General features: G+C 43.3%; 1 protein-coding gene across 5 annotated transcripts in view; it reads right to left on the reverse strand.

Moving 5' to 3' along the window:
- Positions 1–18,892, reverse strand: part of ofcc1 (orofacial cleft 1 candidate 1) — a 91,295-nt gene that overhangs the window by 67,978 nt on the left and 4,425 nt on the right. For 3 of the 5 annotated variants that reach the window (XM_042068010.1, XM_042068008.1, XM_042068013.1), the window contains exons 4-11: positions 14,908–14,974; positions 14,239–14,493; positions 9,490–9,594; positions 8,603–8,692; positions 5,045–5,262; positions 3,394–3,522; positions 2,186–2,259; positions 647–782 (exon numbers count right to left, since the gene is read on the reverse strand). In XM_042068010.1, the coding sequence (XP_041923944.1) occupies positions 647–782; positions 2,186–2,259; positions 3,394–3,522; positions 5,045–5,262; positions 8,603–8,692; positions 9,490–9,594; positions 14,239–14,493; positions 14,908–14,974 (1,074 nt within the window). The remainder of the gene's footprint in view (positions 1–646; positions 783–2,185; positions 2,260–3,393; positions 3,523–5,044; positions 5,263–8,602; positions 8,693–9,489; positions 9,595–14,238; positions 14,494–14,907; positions 14,975–18,892) is intronic. The other 2 variants (XM_042068011.1, XM_042068012.1) reach the window with 2 other exon arrangements.

Consider the following 18,892-nt stretch of genomic DNA (forward strand, 5'->3'; position numbering starts at 1 on the left):
TCTCTCTCTCTCTTACACACACACACACACAGGCACACCCCACCCAGACACTCACATAGAAACAGGCAGACACACCTTCCCTCCCTCCTCTTTTTTGTAAATAAAAAAGGCTTTTACACACCAGGGAGAAATACAGAGAGAGAAAGGAAAGGAAAAAAGGAAAAGTAATTTCTGCCCTGCTCTAAATGGTAAACACTGAAAAGCCTTTTATGTTCGGGCCTGTTTGTGTGTCTTTGTGTGGGCACTGTATATGTATGGAAGATGCCATGTGTGTTTGTGTGCGTGTGTGTGTGTGTGTGTGTTTGTGTGTGTGAGAGAAAGAGAGAGCAACAGAAAGAAAGAGAGAGAGAGCAACAGAGAGACAGAGAGAAAGAGAGCAAAACAAAAATGCACTGCTGACACTTTCCATTCATTTGAAGGTTTCACATAATTACATCATTTGAGCATTTTGGTAAAAATCATTCCTGCTTCGTAAACACATCTTTCATAACCTCTCAGTCTGCATGCATAACCAAGCAGAGACAACCAAGAGGGGGGTAAGGGGGGGGGGGGAGAATTCAGGACAAAACATAAATGACAAATATCCAGTAACTCATATTTCCTCATTGGTCATCCTAGAGGTCAAAGGTCAGGACATACAGTATACCTGCCAGTGAAGGGCTGGCTCCATAGGTGAGGAATGTGGCAGCTCATCCATCGCTGTGGCAGCAGTGAGCTGTCCATATTTGGTGATGACTTCCCCTCTTTGCTCACGTAGTGCCTTCAGCAAGCGTCCCTCCGCTCTGCCAAAGCACACACACACCCACACATACACACACATAGGCCCTAACTGTGTTAACAGCCACCTGCATATTGCTCTCGCTTGTTCCACTTTGTAGCCAACAGCAGTGAATCTAATAACACACTGCAAACACAGACGTACACACAGACGCCCACACACAGTCTCTCTCTCTCTCTCTCTCTCTCTTTCCCTCCCTCTCTCTCTTTCTCTTCCCACATCGCCTCTTGGCCTTTCAATCTTATCTGGCCTAATGCAATAAAGCCACACTCTCCGCTCTGCCTCCTTGCTTCCTTGCTTAATTCTTCAAAATAAAGCAATGCTCTCCCTCGCCTCTCCCTACCAGAGGAGACTTCCCTTTCAGAAAAGAAAAAAATCACTAAGAAATGTTGTTAGCAGTTGCTTTCTTTTTTTGCAGTTTGCATCCCATCAAACAAATCATTTATGCTAAATAAAATTTATATTGCAGCAGTGTTTTTTTGTCCAGACCCATCATTAAAATACAGGTTTGTTGCCGAGAGCATTGTGCTGGGGGTGTGTTCCGACTCCTCAGAGCTCTGGTTTAAGTCTGTCTGACCTCCGTTTCCAAACCAGCTCCACAATCATTTCCCATTGAATCCCGGATTCTGTAGCCTTAGGCAATGTGCATTAAGTCTATAATGTCTAATAGCCACCAAGTGATGATACGAGGAGAAATTTACAGGGCCAAGGATACAGAGGGAAGGTCATCTGGTATGGAGAAAAAAAAAAAAAATATATATATATATATATTAAACACGTTCCTATCTATCCACAATCTTTTGACAGCTTGGGAGTCCCACTCGTGGCCCACAATGCAATTCGGTTACACGCAGGCTGATGTGTGTTTGCTTGATTCTATTACGATGGCCAGTGTGGTGCCGCACAATTATTAAAAACTTAAACATGCTCCAGCCTGGAGGCGAAGACTGCAGAGACGCGTCGAGCCCTCTGCCTAGTCAGAAGTGGATGGAGCAGAGTTGATGCCCCTTGCATCCAATGATATGGACAGATTCTCCAACCCCCCCAAGGCAATTCACGGCAGCCGAAACGCACCAGGACAGACAATACAATGCAAAACAGAGCGTAGCAAGCCTTCACATATGTCAGCAGAATGTTTATGTTTCCTACTTGAAGATATAGATAAATGATTATTTTAAAAGATATCATCAATGGATGACTCTGTGTGTGTGTGTGTGTGTGTGTGTGTGTGTGTGTGTGTGTGTGTGTGTGTGTGTATTCATGTGTGACCCTGTGCTAGTTTGTGTTTGTGTGTGTGTGTGTGTGTGTGTGTGTGTGTGTGTGTGTGTGTGTGTGTGTGTGTGTGTGTGTGCGTGTGAGTGCGCACGCATATAGTGAGGTAAATACACATTACAAGATGAAATATACCGTTGAAATGATGCATAAAGCTTGTCCTGTAGTATTGTCTCCTCTTGGTGATTTTGTCCCTGGCAGTCTGACTCCTTTGTCATTAGAACATTAAAACACAGGCAGGGCAGAGATCATTTAACACTATGGCAATGTCAAGCACAGCATTTTTATTCATGAATTCAACTAAAAAAAAAAAGAAAACATCATATATGACCAATGGTTATTGTCTCACTGCAACTACTTATTCATCTAAAAATGACCACCCAAATCTTGCCACTAGCCTGACCACAACCATTCACCAGAGCAGGTAGGTGAGCCTGAGGGGCAGATGTACAGTACTCTGCTTTTGCACCCACTTGAGGCATATTTTCCTCGCAATGTGCGCGTAAAAACATGGCGTGGTACGTACAAACAGGCCGCACTTGGGTAAAACTGCAGACTGCCTGTCGCAGAAACTGAGAATGGCAATTTGCACTTTTCCGTGTCATTCATGCATTCATAGGAGGGTCAGGGGAAAAGTGGGAGTTTTGTGTAAAAAGATGGGAGAAGCGTAAAATGCGCTTCATTAGGTATTCCTCTGTACGAAAACTGCCCATGGAAGTGCACAAAATATTTCCGCCTTGTAAACGCCGGTGTTAATCAAAATTGCGGTTAAATACTTCAATAAGAGAAACTTTCAAAGACAACAAAGTCACTACCAGTTTTGCGTCTTTGTACTATATCAAAAGAAACCTTAACTTTCGCTGGCCTTTCGAATGTCTTACTTTCACTTTCACGTCATCCACTTAAACTTTCCTACTTGCTAGATTTGACCAATCTTCTTTGTTTACAAGTAGTTTGAGTAGAACTACTGCTCTTCATTATCTCCCTGCTTGTTGACATCTTATCATGTATTGTATTATTTCATGATCACTAAACGTTTGATTCCTTTTAATGTTGTCATCAGCATTCATTCAATTGCGCTTGTGATTGAAGTATGCCGCAGTTGTGAACGTTAGCAAATTGAGGTAGCGGGCGGAGAAAGGCGCTGATTACCTGATGAACGGCAGGTTTGATAAATACCACGTAAACTGAAGAAGCTCAGCGTGCGCTTTCTGCGGGCTGGCCATGGCGCTGATTACGCTGCGTTTGCAAATCTACGTACATCTGGCCCTGAGTTCAGTATTGAGAATGGAAATGAGTTCAGACATACAGGCAGCACCTTCAGCAAATCCCATTGGACATACCTCGAGTAATCTTCCCTTTTTTTGGACACAGTTCAGTACCTTTGCATTCTCCCTTAAGAAGGCCATTAGTCCTCGCTTCCTCGCCCACTCCCTCTCCGGTGACATCCCTCCTTTCCCTGTGTTCGCCTCCTGCCAAAAAAAAAGAGAAAGAGACAGAGAGAGAGAGAAAAAAGAGAGGGAGAGAGAGAGAGAGAGAGAGAGAGAGAGAGAGAGAGAGAGAGAGAGAGAGAGAGAGAGAGAGAGAGAGAGAGAGAGCGGAAACACATTCACTGCGGGCCCGACTGAGAGAGGGAATAACGGTTGTGCGAATTAAAGCAGCGGTGCCTAAACAACAGCGCGGTAATACAATCTCCAGGCGATCGATCCAAGCCAGGCCCTAGAGACATAACCACTGCCGCGTTTGATGAACATTTCAGGGGGGATACCATTCAGTCAGCAATTTTCCTCCATTGAAGGTGCTATTGTAGCCACTGACTGACAAGACTCTTGTGAAGGAGCATAAAGGCTTTGTGCGTTAAGAACAATTTATATACAAAAAAAGCGAAAGAAACAAGACAATATATACTTCCAAAATAGATGTGCGAAGCTTGAGTGGATGATGTGCTCTTTCAATACAAAGTGGGCGAAGAAACAGTTGGAGAGCGACAACGCCTTTATAGAGGAATAAAAAACACCACTATGCACAGATAATGCTGATTATCCTCCACGCAAGCGATGACTCAAGATCTACCATAACATCTGATCCACTGTAACGTACTGTATTGTGGACCAATTTTCTCACTTTCTCCTTGTGCGGACGCTCTTCAATGTGAAACTCCTAATTCTCTTTTTCAGTTTCGACAAAGTCGCCAAGACAAGATTACGAGACTATAAATAACTTTGGATAATATTTCTTTCTTATCCACTTTAGTTATGCATTTGATAATGTTTGGAGTGGCGCTCTGTTTTTGACAAAGAAGCCCAATGTTTCTCATTTTCACCCTGGTGACTGATGTGGTGGATGGAAGGGAGACGTTTCCTAAGCTTCTTCACATGTTTACTATTGGACTCCAAAAAAAATCCCCTGTTTTCACAAAGGACACACACAGAAACAACAGTCACGCTCTAGTTTTCTTGAAAGGACGCTGGGATTGTTGACAAAGCCAAATGGAAAAAAAAGGAATGATGAAGAGTCACAAAATAGTATGCCGCACGAAGGCAGCAAAATGAATACTTTGGAGGCAAAGTTAGTCTGCTCTGATGCGTTTGTGTGAAAAGAAGAAGGGAATGCAAAGGAAACTGGGCCACAATGACTAAACGAGGAGAAAAGAGGGATGAAAGAAATTAAGAGTTATTCAATACTGTTCCCTCACTGGTTTGGGATGGAGCTGCATTTCCAGATAAGCTGAAGTCCCAAATCTGTCCCACTTCAGAATGAACTCCAGACAAATGAGGGCCTGTAATGACTGCTGGTGAGTGTGTGTGTGTGTTTCTGTGTGTTTGTGTGTGTGTGTGTATGTGTATGTGTTTCTATATATTGGTGTGTGTGTGTGTGTGTGTGTGTGTGTATGTGTGTGTGTGAGTGTGCATATGTATGGGTCCATGTGTGTGTGCGTGTGTACGTCTGCATTGTCAGTCCTGACACAGATCCCTCTTCTTTTGTGGTTCTGACCTGCTGCAGAGAAAGACAGCCAAGCGGGATCATGTCATCCTGCACGCGCTCCCTCAGCTGCTCCACGTAGCGAGGGATCACCTCCTCCCTCCCCTCCTCCGCCTCCCGCCTCAGGCCATCCCTCCATCTGCTCGCAGCCGGGACAGAGCCGCAGGCCCCAGCCACCGCCACCGCACGCGTCTCCTGGGCCTCCTCGCCTCCGCTGGGCAGCACTGTACCTGCAGACCAGGGGATGAGCAAGGGGACACACATATATACATGTAAACATGCAAACACACTCACACACACTCTCTCTCTCTCTCTCTCTCTCTCTCACACACACACACACACACACACACACACACACACACACACACTCATAGGTATGACCAAGGAAAATATACAATACATGTACATAGACATACACACTCAGGCACTCTCTCACACACACATAATCACACTTTCTCTCTCCCTCTCTCTCTCTCTCTCTCTCTCTCTCTCACTCACTCACATACAAACATATACATACACACAGACACAGACACATTCACACACACACACACACACTACAGACGTGGGTATGACCAAGGAAACATATACAGTACAATACATGTAAGCAATCACACACACACAAACATGCAAACAGAGCCAGGTTCTAATTGCACATGTGTATGTATACATATAAACATACTGTAGGCACACTCACATATGTATACAGGTATATAAGTGCATGCACACACATACACACACCAACTCATGTATTGACAATACATACAAACATACATGTGCACACACACACACACATACACACGGACACGCGTGCAAACACACACACACACACACACACACACACACAGCCACAAACACACACACACTGTAGATCTCCCCTGGGACAGCTATAGTATAACACCTCCATGCTTTAGGGCCTTGAAAGGAGAATAGAGTCATGCCCTTATCAAACACCTTTTTGTGTGTGTGTCTCTGTGTGTGTGTGCCAAGTTTTGTGAACACAAAATTAAGAGATTTAATTAAACCTCAGAGTTAATCAAAAAGAGACAAGCTAATGATGGCCGGGTGTCATCGTGCCACTAATGTTCTCTTCTGGCATTAAATACTGCTGGTGTGAGTTGCAGGGAACGGTGTTGTGAGCAAGAGTTGTGAGTGTGTGTGTGCGCATGCTTGGGCGTGTGTGTGTGTTGTGAACAAGAGAGTGCCAATGCCGCAATGGCTCATTAGAGGTCAAGGAAATGTGTGTGTGCTTGTGTGTGTGTGTGTGTGTGTGTGTGTGTGTGCGTGCGCGTGTGTGTTTGTGTGTGTGTGCGGTGCGACGGTGGCGACAAACTCCCAGACAGCAATCTCTGGCGCCAATCTGGCCCTGATGTGGCGCTGAAGCTCCCGGGTCAGCCCTAGTGGCTGCCCCAGAGTCTGCTCCTATCTTTCTTTTCCTCCAGCTTACGCAGGTTGCACTTTTTCATCCTGGAAAGTGCGGGGTCGACAAACGGCCCTTATTACTGTGGCAGCTCCTATACAGTCGGATAATATAGCTAACATCATCACATGGGATCTTTATTGACATTTTCTTTCTGGAATGTTCCTGCAGATCTAAAAGAATAACATGGTTCTCATGATGTCAGCAACACAAAGTGCAGTGAGTCACCCTACCTAACCACTGCTTAATCTGCACTTGCAGTGAGGGTTTAGGAAATCATAGCTTTAGAGAAACTGGTTAAAAAGACACAAGCAATGCTTTGTTATGAACTGAATTTCTGTGCTCATATAAATAGGAATCTTGTGATACTGCCTAGTCATTATTGATGAGAGGCCAGATCTAGACTGGGAAGGAACCAAGCGTGTAATGTGTAATATACTGATTCGTCACCACACAGGGGAAAACATGAATTTGCGGGATTTGTCATTGAGGAATCCTACTTAAGATGTCTAGGCACTGGACGGTGTCCATTTTAGCTAATGAGGCCTCTTCCCGCTCATTCCCAATAAAGCGGCTTTGTGTTGAGCCCGTCTTAGCAGGCTAAAAAAGAGAGAGAGAAAGACAGAGACAGAGAGGGATAGAGAGGGAAAGAGAGAGAGAGAGGGTGGGAGGGAGGGCAAGACGGAGAAAAGCGACGGAACCACAAAGCACTGGGGACTGCTATGAGAAAAGCCCAGGCCTCTCCTTGTGTGCAGCCTGCGCCAGCGGGAGGCTGACGGGGGGGGGGGAGGAAGAGGGTGAAGTGATTGTGTAAAAGTCTATTGTAGCCACCGCTGAAGAGGGCCACTGGCAGCCAGCTGCACACTTGGATGCTCCTGGTTGGACAATGCAGAAGGAATAGAGCTCTGCTCTCCGACTCCATACCCTCTCTCTCTCCCTCTCTCTCCCTCTGTCTTTCTCCCATGTGTGAAAACTGTTAATCCTGAATGGATCCTCTTTACTGTTGTTGTTTTTTTTTCCCCCTGCTTCTCTCCAGGATTTCATGTACATTCTGAGACAATGGCCCTGTCTGCTAATCTCGCCTCCCCAGCTAAATCCACAACAATCGTAATAATACCAGCCGGCTGCATCCTCGCGTGTCGCGCACGGCCTAAGCCCATCACTTGTGTGCCGGAATTACATCGTCGAGAGCGACGACGAGTCAACAGGATCCTGGGCGACTTGTCTTCCTAGGAGAGGAAGAACAATGGCGGCTTATGGTGGCCACCATTTTTGCCTGTTTGGGTGCGTGTTCAAATGAGGCACAGCTAATGGGACACGGCATGCCTGCCGCCGCCACACAATGGACCCGAGGAGCGAAGGGGAAAGCTCGTTGCATTATGGCGACGCAACATCCAGCATGGCTAAACGTGTCAGACTTGCCTGCTGCACTGTTCACTGGCCCTAGTTAGCTCACCCAATAGCTTTTTTGGTTAGTCAAACTTAATTTAATTCAAATCAACTTATTGAATATATAGCGCAATTAACAACTGAAATGGTCTCAAGGCAGTTGACAGAGCCTAGAGTCTGAACCACATTACAAGACTCTTGTGACAGAAGCTGCCTGACATTGTTCATTGAGCCTCTTTTGCTCACTCAATGCCATGCTGATTAGCAGAATTGGACTTCTGCATTAAAGGTGCTGATGCGCTGGTCAATTTTTGAGCAATGTAACTGGGCAACCATATCACCCTAAACTGGTGTGAGTGTTCAGGCGAATATGGCTGCCGTACATAACAGGGGGGTGCTGCACATTGGTGATGGTTAGTGAGATTCCCCTTCACTCTAAAGCGTTTTGGGTGCCTTGATAAGTTATAGCTGTTGTTGTTGTTGTTGTTGCTGTTGTTGTTGTGTGTTCTGATTTATTGATCTTGATAACATGCCTGCTCTGGTTAAATACTCCAGAAAAAAATGAGGCCCAATATCAGTGGGAATGTACCCAATAATACTAAGGAATACTGATCAGCAACACTGTTCAAAAAGTTGCCTTGTGTATCATCAGTTTATCAACACTCACACAGTTAAAGACACCTGACTATTCTTCACTGATATTGGGTCACTGATGTTGATTAGTAAAACTGAAGAGCAGGAAATATAAGTGTCTGCATTACCTGGCAAATCTATGATGGTTGAAGCGTCATCCTCACTAAGCATCTGGGATAGTTTGTGATAAAGCGTCTTCTCATCCTCATTTAGGAACTCTGTTTAGAAGGTAGGAGACGCTGTTACAGGTTTTATGATATTGACACATTTTATTGTCCTGTTTGATGTCATACAAATCTCCAATAACATCAGGCCCTCTTACCATCTTTACCACGCACAATAAACTAAATCTATTTGGGTTTCATGGTGCTAATATTCCAATACGACATTCATGGAAATAAGCAGTGGTTCTCATTTCCTGGGAAGAAAAAAAAACTATTCAGCTGCGAAAGATTATTCCATATTAATGCAAAATACACCGAATTATACACACATACTTCTTCTGAGACGGCCTAGCCATTATCAAAGAAGACTCTGTTTTTGAGGATTCCATGGCTATTACAGGCCTGTGATGTCCAAAAGATACAGGTGAAATAGCTTTTCTGTTAATAGCCCCTGTTTCATTATAACATGCATATTACTTGGCTCCCAAGAGCATGGTTTTAATAGGCATGGGTTGGAGAGGTGGGGGGAGGCATGTATTGATATGGCAACGAGGATCCCCCGTCATTTAAGGGAAGTTCAGGGAAGCATAGGAGGGAGATAGAGTTGACCAATGATACGCGACCTTCGTCAATGACAGTCGGCTCTTTGTCCTATCTGGTCGTCTATCAGCAAGTGTATTTACATAGGACCGTCCCTCTGTCCAGCCCCCCCATCCCTGAGTGAACCCCCCCCCACACACACACACCCCCGTCCTCAGCCCCACACTGGTAGACATGACTGGCCGCGAATGATCTTTTTCACCCCGTTTTAATGAACTAAGGGGGAGCTATTATGAAAAGAAATGGCATACTTAATTCCAGCTCATCTTCCGCACTGGCCTCTGCTGTCCCGAACCGCCTTGGGTTGGCTTCTGCCGACGACTGCGGGTCAAAGTAATTTCGGGCACGTTCATTTCCTGTGGAAGGTGACAGAGGACAGGGGAAACACATACACAGACATGGGTGCATGAGTGTGTGTGTGTGTGTGAACATGTACGTGTGTGTGTGTGTGTGTGAGGTTTTGTGTTAGAGGTGGTCGGCAGTTCGGCTAGGTTAGTGGTTATTAGAAGCACATGAACCGAAATGTTAATTTTTGAAACCGACACGGATGAGGCCTGGGTGCCTGTGCCCATTGCCTGATAAGCTCAGGCCCCTACACTCTCTCTCTCTCTTTCACTCTCTCTATCTTTCTCTCTCTCTCTCTCTCTGTCCCTCTCTTTCTATGAGCACTGGCTGCATTTGTAAGAAGCCTATGCAGCTCAGGGGCCTAATTAGCATGGGCATGGAAGGTCATGGCAGGCAATCTCTTAAATACGAATGCCATATGTTAGTTATGTTCAGAAAGGAACTAATGAGAGAAAAAAGGGTACATGCACCGAGTACCTGGATGTGAAAAGACAATACAGAAGGACTACTCTGGGGTCGGCAGTCTTACAAAAAGAGAAAACTTGAAATCTCAAGAATGGACAGAGTGAAAGAGTGCAAGCGGGAGAGACAGAGAAAGACTGAGAGAAGTGAGAAAACCCCTGTCCCCCACTGACTTCTTATTAGCCATCACTGACCTATGGGCATCAAAGCTGCTCGGCAGACTTTATGGGAATCCACCACCTTAAGGGACATTTCTATTAAACAGGTACACCCTGCCAAGATGCTATTTTAACCTAAAATGTTCTGCAGGCCCTGCATATTCCACACCTGCACCCTTTATCTAAATTGCATTGGTCATATCAATTTACTTTTGCTGAATTAAAACAGAGGATGTTAATGTACTCCACAATCATGCAAGCATTATCACAAATAATCTATATGCAGTAGCTATGTAATTATCCCATGTGATGAGATGTTTTTAAGAGATCCATTTGCAGGCCATGCACTGTAGGTTTAGGATAAGATGCACTGACTTGCACTACTTTATAAGTTTTAGTTGCTAATAAAGAAGCCCTGTATGAACATTTAAGTGTCCTTTTCTCTCAAATGAACATCAGTTGTGAAGTGTCAAATAGATGGTTATAGGGTTAGAACTCCTTTACATTTGCCACTGAGCTTATGACTTTTAGCGGCATCATAAATTAACTGTGAAATTCACATCTAACGCTTTCACACCATAAACACAGTTTTAACAATTTCACTTTGATGGCTCTGGGGTTATGAAACCCCCAGCACGGCCATTTGCATAATGGCAGAAGCCCCAAAGATCTGCATCTTTGAATCATATCTTTGATTTACCTAAATAGTCTGGCTGTCTTCCAGTGCTCTTCTCGGGCTAATAAAATGGTCTCTTCCCCTGTTCTTGCATGTACGCTATCAATCGTTCACCCGTCTTGCGGACTGGTGGGAATGAGGGCATGCGTGCGGAATGCTGTCAGTAAGAAAACAGAAGCTGCACACACACACACACACACACACACACACACACTATGTGCAAGGTACAAATGAGGCCAAATTCAATATGCTGCACACACTAAAGCAGCAGTAAGCGACTCTAATGAGAACGCTGTACACCTAAGAAAACACAAATGCGAGCAGCTTTGATACAGAAAACAAAATGAGCTGTAACTCTGTTTTTCGTTTCAATTTGTAATGAGAGACTATATACTATTTATCAAAGGAGCCCGACAGAGTAGTTTTACTTTTGAAATTATGTAAAGGGGAAGAGTGAGGTTTGATCTCTGCTTGAATTTTGATAATCATTTGAATTATTTACATGAGGGAATACGCCCGCGGGCTAAAACAGATTCTGTATTCATCTTTGTTCTACTCCACCCTCTGCTCTCGAGACACAGAGCTGGCAACAATTTGAAATCTATACTCAAGAAGTTTTTTCTCTCTCTTCTATAGTTCATTCCCACTCTCTGTGGTGTAGCACATCATGCATTAACTGAACTCTCTGAGAATCAAATTTGACTTCACAGTTGAGATCTGGCAAGAAATAAATTATACTTCTGTGATGGTATTTTTTGGGTGTTGGTGGGGTTGGGGGTCATGGTGATGGCATATTTGCGCAGTAAACGTGCAATCTGTTTTTCTGGGTTACCCATAAAGTGATGTGTATAACAATAATCCTTATTGCATTTTAGTCTGGCACCGTCCTGACCTGTTTTGAATTACCTTTTTCAAACACCACAGTCTGCAGAAATGCTATTAATTTTGTCCGTGACTGTGTGTTCATCCCAAAATCCCTTTTAACCCATACACCCTCACATTGGCACACATGCACATATGCTTAAAGGATGAATAACTTTCTCACTGAAATCAAAAGTTTCCCATGAATGATTGATTTTCATAACTGAGGCCCCCAAATCCTGGAATATCATTGTTTTTTTTCCCTCTCTCTTTCTCACTTCTTTCTAATAAGCACCAGTCATAATACATTTTCTCTGACGATCCAAAGTCGAGGAGTTGAGGAGATGCAATCGATTTAGTCTCAGATGAGAGAAGATTGCCCCTGGGATTTCTGCGCTAAAAAATGACTGGTTTGGCTGCAGTAATATCGGAATGATCTCACCCATCACATGCAGTCTGATTCTTACACAGATCCGAGCCTGATCAGCCTGAGCTGTTCCAGAATCAGCAGTTGGAACGGAGGGTAACCCAGCCCTCTCTTGTTTGATGATTGGTGACCCTCTGGTCTTTGTCAGTGATATATAAATAAAATAGGATAGTATATATTAAAAAGCAAACACTTTGACTTTAAGTATGAATTAAACTTCCATGTAAACTTCCTTTTAAGACAGGAACATATAAGAATTTGTTTTGTTGTTCTGTTACACGTGAAGCACAAGAATGAAGTTGAAGCTAAAACTATCTTGAGAAGATTAAAAAGGAGTCAGAGCCATGCTACATTCTGTATTACTTAAAGCGATGGTTCGAGTAATTTCACCCTAGGGTCCTTTGCACCATGACCCCGAGCCAAACACTTTCCCAGAACCTGTTTTCCCTTGGTCGAACCCTGGTCGAGTAGCGCTGTCAGAAACGAATGACTTTCTGCAGGCGTAAGTTCTGTAGGCCTACTCTTACTCAGAGATGAAAAGGAGAGATAGGATGCCACGAGTTAATAAAATGTGCAATACCCTGAAATTTGTGTAGGCTATATATTTTTCCCAACATAGATATTTAACGCAAATATTGACACATATTAGTCGGCTTAAGTAAAATGTTTTATATACTTGCAATAGGTTTAGGTTTTTGCAGATGGCAATGACAATGCTAGCATGAATCACTTGGTTTAAATTAGAAAAATGTCGACATAGGCCGTGGCAGAAAATTTCTAGGGGGTGGGGTATTACAAGTTGCCACTGTTTCCACCAATGATATGTACCGATGCATCATCAACAACGCTCTTGGAACTACAACTGTAGGTCACGATGCTTTCTGGAAATAGGTCACAATGCTTTCTGGAAACAGGTGTAACACTGTTGTTGTTTGGTCGCAAGTTGCGTCGTACCACGGTGGTTGAGCAATGTCGTTGCTAACTTTTCTAGAAACGAGACCCAGAACAGGTTGGCCATTTAACGAATGCATAAGAACAAATGCATAAGAGTTTCTGCACTAAAAGAAATGATGAATCTCAGTGATTCAAAGTTAAAGGTTATGCTTTAAAGTTGATGACTTACAAATTAGTCTTTTGCCATATGTGTAATGTTTTGTGCCAGTTTTTTCATAAGTGACCATCCAGGGTCAGTTCCAGGCAAATTCAGTGTCCATGAAGGATGTAGGACTAATTTTGTTATAAAATATATATTTTACAAAATACAGAATCAAATCTGTTCATATTACATATTTAACAACTCTAGTATTTTGAGGGTTGATGTGGTTTGATGACATTGGTCTCATATTTTGGCTCACTTATCCTCTGAGCTTTACATCTCTTCCCATCTGTATGTGCGTGTTTATTTATATGAGTGTATGTATGGGAATATCAATGTTTGCTCAGACTGAATGGGCGCATGCAGTGTCTCATAGCCCCCCAGTGTGTTTTTATGCATCTCTTTCTGTTAGCCTGGAGATGAGAGAGAGCATACTGTAGTCTTCTGGATGGTGACCAGTCAGCTTTGTCTCACTGATGTTATGAGCCCTCTGAGGACAGTGTGTCATACACACACACACACACACACTCATACACACATCTGCCCCTGAGGAACACTCCACACACACACACACACACACACACACACACACACACACACACACAGACACACACACACACACAGACACACACACACACCATCATGCAGTCTCCTCCCATATGACCCTTCCTGATCCCATCCCCCACCATTGCATGTTCTCAGATCTTCATGTAACTTGTTAGGGCACGTACCCAGCTTTGGAATGTTTGGATCAGACCATGCCATCCTACAACCACACCCCATCCCCGAAACATTTCTACCCCCCCTACTACCCTACCCCCTACCCCCCCCCCCCCCCCCTCACACACACACACACCCTCAAACAAACACACACCCCCAACAAAAAAAAAATAAAACAAAAAAAACGAAAAGGTTAGATCAGGAACAGAGCCCGCTGTCAGAGCCGTTTGAGGCTAACGAAGAGTGAAGCTTCACCTCTTGCATTGGCAGGCCCTTGCAGCTTCGTTTGTTGTTGCTGAGCTGCAAGGGTGCTATCCTGCCTGTCACCTCGCATCTCTCTCCACACTGTCGGCCGAACGGCCCACGAAGGATCCTGCGAGCCGCCAACGCCGGCACCACCACCACCACCTCCGCTGTCGCCACGGCTACCACCACCCTCAGCACCCATGCCGTCGCCACAGAAGGCAGGGTTTTCGATGCCCTCCAAAGTTTTTCTCTCCTCCTCTTCCCCTGTCAGAAGAGGAAAAGCGAGAAAGAGGGAGAGAGAGAGAGAGAGAGACAAAGGTTGAAAAAGAAGAGCATTCCAAAACATATTTAATGACAGCAGAAAAATCCTTCTAGTGATTCCACTGCCCCCAAAATACTCAAGCGCATCCTCCTCGAATGTCACTAAAACACAATTAGGTTCAAATTAAAAACGAATCTTGAAGGGGGAGAGGAGAGGGGAAAAAGAAGAAAGCGAGAGAGAGACAGAGCAAGAGGGAGAGAGAGAGAGCACGAAGAAGAAGAAGAAGAAATGATTAAAATAATTACAAATTGCGCCCTGACAAGCAAGAGCAAAATTTAGCCCAAAGCCATTTGTCTGTAATTAGTTAATTAATCCTTACACAAATTATGAGCAATAACTCATCAAGCAAGGCTCACCCATCAGAAATTCAGCCGAGTTGGATTTCTTCTGCTTAGGTTGCTTCTGAGCCTTCTGCTCCAACTTCTGGAGGGAAATTGTTAAATGAATAAATTAGCTGCAGAATGAAGATCATCATTTATGATCCGCAACTAACGCAGTATTTTAAATATGGGACGACACTGAAATGTCATTTAATTTACATCGCCGCTAAAGGGGTCAAGCACTAATTGAACAACAGGAGTGGAAAAAAAAATTAATCATAAATAGATAAGAAAAGTTGACACGAATGCATAATGAAGGTCACATTAAAATACTTTCGCCTTATTCTTTTTTTAAAAAAATTAAAAGGGAAACAACTCTCTCCTAGAATTAAAAAAAATGCATTTTTATACAAGCTACGTGAGAATGGAAAGATATGTTCTGCATATGAATATGCAAATCATCACAAACACATTGCGCACCCAGCATGCAGGCTAGGAAGCACACACGGAAGCAAGCTCTCTCCAATTAAATTAAAAGCATGTCAGTCCACAAAGTCATCTCTCCTCTCAGAACACAAACATGCTCTCAAAGTAACTTTGACACAGACTAAAGATTTAGTTTTGCACTAGCTGTAGAAAACTGTGATTTAAGTAGGCAAAACAAGAATATGTTGTTTACTTCGGGGGGGAAAGCATATTCCTCCCCTACACACACACACACACACACACACACACACACACACACACGAAACACAGAAACACCATTTCCTCTCAATTCACTAAATGAGCGATAACTGAGTTTCGTTAACATCTCAGAGACAACCTCCAGCAGGGGAGGGACGGATTTCACTCAATCATAGCAATGTTGTGACTTTGCCTTAAATAAGTCTGCCATGATTCAGTGAACTCTGACAGGGGCTAAGATTAGATCAGTTCAGACTCCCTTCTCCAACCTACATCCACCATTTGACACCAAGTGAGAAGAACACATCACATGCAAGAATACAGAGCTCTAGACATATGTGTGACAGAACTATTCTTCTTTTTCTCTCTTCTTCGCCCCTCCTTTCAGTCTCTAAAATATCCATGGGCATTTCTCTCATCTTATACGTTTTTATTTCTCCCCAGTGTGTGTGTGTGTGTGTGTGTGTGTGTGTGTGTGTCTCTGTGTGTGTGAGGGAGGGGGGGGGGGATTAGACCGATGGTGTTTATGAATTCATTACAGAGTTCATTTGTCACACCAATTTACATTAACAACATTGCTGAGGCCCTTTCAGCACAGTCAGAGAAAGTGACCAACCCCACAGAGTTTTGGAAGAATGGCACAACTGCGGTATCGACACTGTGTGTGTGTGTGTGTGTGTGTGTGTGTGTGTGTGTGTGTATACAATATGCACTTCCAGTGGTGCAAAGGGAGGTTAATGGAGGGATGAGTTTCTATCCGAGATGAAGTAGCAATTAAGAAATGGCAGAGGACACATTGCGATTTGAAAAGAAAGAGTTTTTTAGTAAATCTGTTTTTACATTCAGCAAGCCCTACAGCAAGACATTCATTTATACCACAGAGATTAATGGTTATCTAATTGTGACTTATTTAAAACCCATTTTCTTTGCCACTGCGTTCCAATCAATTTCTCCAACAGTTAGACTTAAACACTGACCAGACACATTAAACTGTGGAGATTAGAATTTCATTATTTTTCATTTCATTTGCCTTATTTTTAATGTTTGTAACATGTGGGCCACTTCATGTTTAGTGGAGGCATACAATGAGTGAATTAGTGAAGTTGTTATTATTAGTTATAATCATTATTATAGAACCAAAAAAAATAAATACATAATAACTGCAAATACTACAAATTACCACCTTGCATGCACAAGTAATCACCTACAAATTTGCAATAATCAGCTTGAGATTTTGTTATAAATACAACAGTATTCATGCAATGCCACAGTCTGGTGAGCGTATCGGGAAACCGTTTGACAATGTTAGCATTTGCACAGTTCTTACGAAACTTAGATACATGCACATCAACAGAAGATTTTAATGTTTTGAATAATTTGCTATGCCTTTCTGTGAGATATTTTTTCCATTTAATCTTTGATGGCTGATGCTAGAACAACTTAGCATTAACACTTCTGAAAGTGAAAATCACTGAGATCTCACAGAGGGTGTTGTAACTTTCTTTGAGATGCATTGAGACATCGATGGGGCTGGTCTTTGTTTCACTTGTGTAATTAATCATTAAATTAGCGCAATGTGGGCGGAAGGCTCGCCTTTATTTTTGAAATCACTGTTTTTGCCCTTGAGACTGAGGCTTTCTCTTTTTTTCAAGAAAAAAGAGGGTGGCAAAAATACAAGAGACGCTGAAATTAATTACCATGTAATGCAGGCATTATAATAGGCCAGACAGAAGTGTCAGGCCTTATAAGAAGTGATGAAAAGTGCTGGCTGAATTCACACTGAAAAGTATATAAGGGATGCCCTGAAAGTATACAATAACCCTATATTTCAACGTCTGTCCTGCCTTACATCTATTTCTGTAACCATGTACACATTCATCAAACCTATTGCCATACAACGATGTAATTGTTTTTTTTTAGAAGAAGATTTATCAGCGGTAGATTTCAGCTCTGCATATTTGCATTTGTATGGGTAATATTTTTCACCTGTTTCTGAGAAAATGTAAATGTATTTTGCACGGTGCTGGTCAAGAAATGTAGTCGCTCATATCTTACATTTCAAATGAATTAGTTCTGTCTGCTTGAAATGTCAACACATTTGCAATTTGCATGTTGCCTCAACTTCAATTCCTCTAGTCCTTAATGGAATATCCATGAATTAGAAGTACCACCAACTTGCTACCAGGCAAAGTGCTTTTGGACACTTTGGCAAGGAAGCCTAATTCTGAAACCTCTGAAACCATTTTCAAAATAAATTTAGTTGTGAATATGCAATGACTTCCATTTTCTGTCTCTTAGCCAGGAATTCTCACTGGAAGGTGCCATGTGCTATGACCAATAATGGCTGACGTTTGACATCAGCATAACTAAACAGTAATCTGCCAAAAAGGTAGCATTCAAATAGAACCAGAGAAATGTTCTGCCAAATTGTATTCCTGAATGTTGAGCAACAGTTACAATACTTGCAATATCACACACTGTTTAGAGTGCAGACAGCTAAATTCCTTCTGACATGGCTTTCCAATGAACATAAATATATTAAATTCAGGGGTGCTGTTATCGAATCATGTGCCAGGCAAATTCCGTGCCACGTGACCAAGAACAATCTCTAAATTCATTCTGTTGTCATCCAGAGGCATTCACCCTGCTGTTAAAAAAGGAACCCTGGCCTCCCCCCCCCCCTCTCTCTCTCTCTCTCTCTTTCAGACACTGCATCACACATACATGTAATGCTTGCATCCAGATTGGGACAGGAAGACGAGAGAAAAGCGTATGAAAAAATCATTTACCACTGATAACAAGAGAAATCTATGAAGTTTTTTTTTCTAAAAGAATGTGATTGTTGTCAAAAAGAATTGGGCACAACAATGCCTTGTTCAGTTCTGGTTCCATTCAAAGCCAAGCCGACGAGGGCTAAAGGAAGACCACTGCTAGGGGGCTGGTGGGCTCCGACCAGTCAGAGAGTGAATTTTGCATACTGTACGGATCATCGCCCAGTTCAGGGCAGTCACATTGAATCTGCGATCAACCAATTGTGCTTCATGAAACCGTCAACCTTCATTTATGTCTGGCTGTTTTCTTCTCGGCCGCCGTAAACAAGCTTCTCCGCTCTAAGCTGTCTCTCTCTCTCTCTCCTTCTCTCTCTCTCTCTCTTCCTCTCTCACCCCTATCTGTTCAGGCAAGGGGGTTGGTGGGTGGGTGGAGTGTGTATGTGTGTTAGTTGGGGGGGGGGGGCAAAGGCACCGACAGACCACATCCTTCGCGTCAGAAAGCCACCACTTCTAGACGAAGACCCTCATGCATGCACAGGCCACAAGCCCACCCCCTCCATATCAGT

This window comes from Alosa sapidissima, chromosome 17 (assembly GCF_018492685.1).
Source record: "Alosa sapidissima isolate fAloSap1 chromosome 17, fAloSap1.pri, whole genome shotgun sequence".
Taxonomy (NCBI): domain Eukaryota; kingdom Metazoa; phylum Chordata; class Actinopteri; order Clupeiformes; family Clupeidae; genus Alosa; species Alosa sapidissima.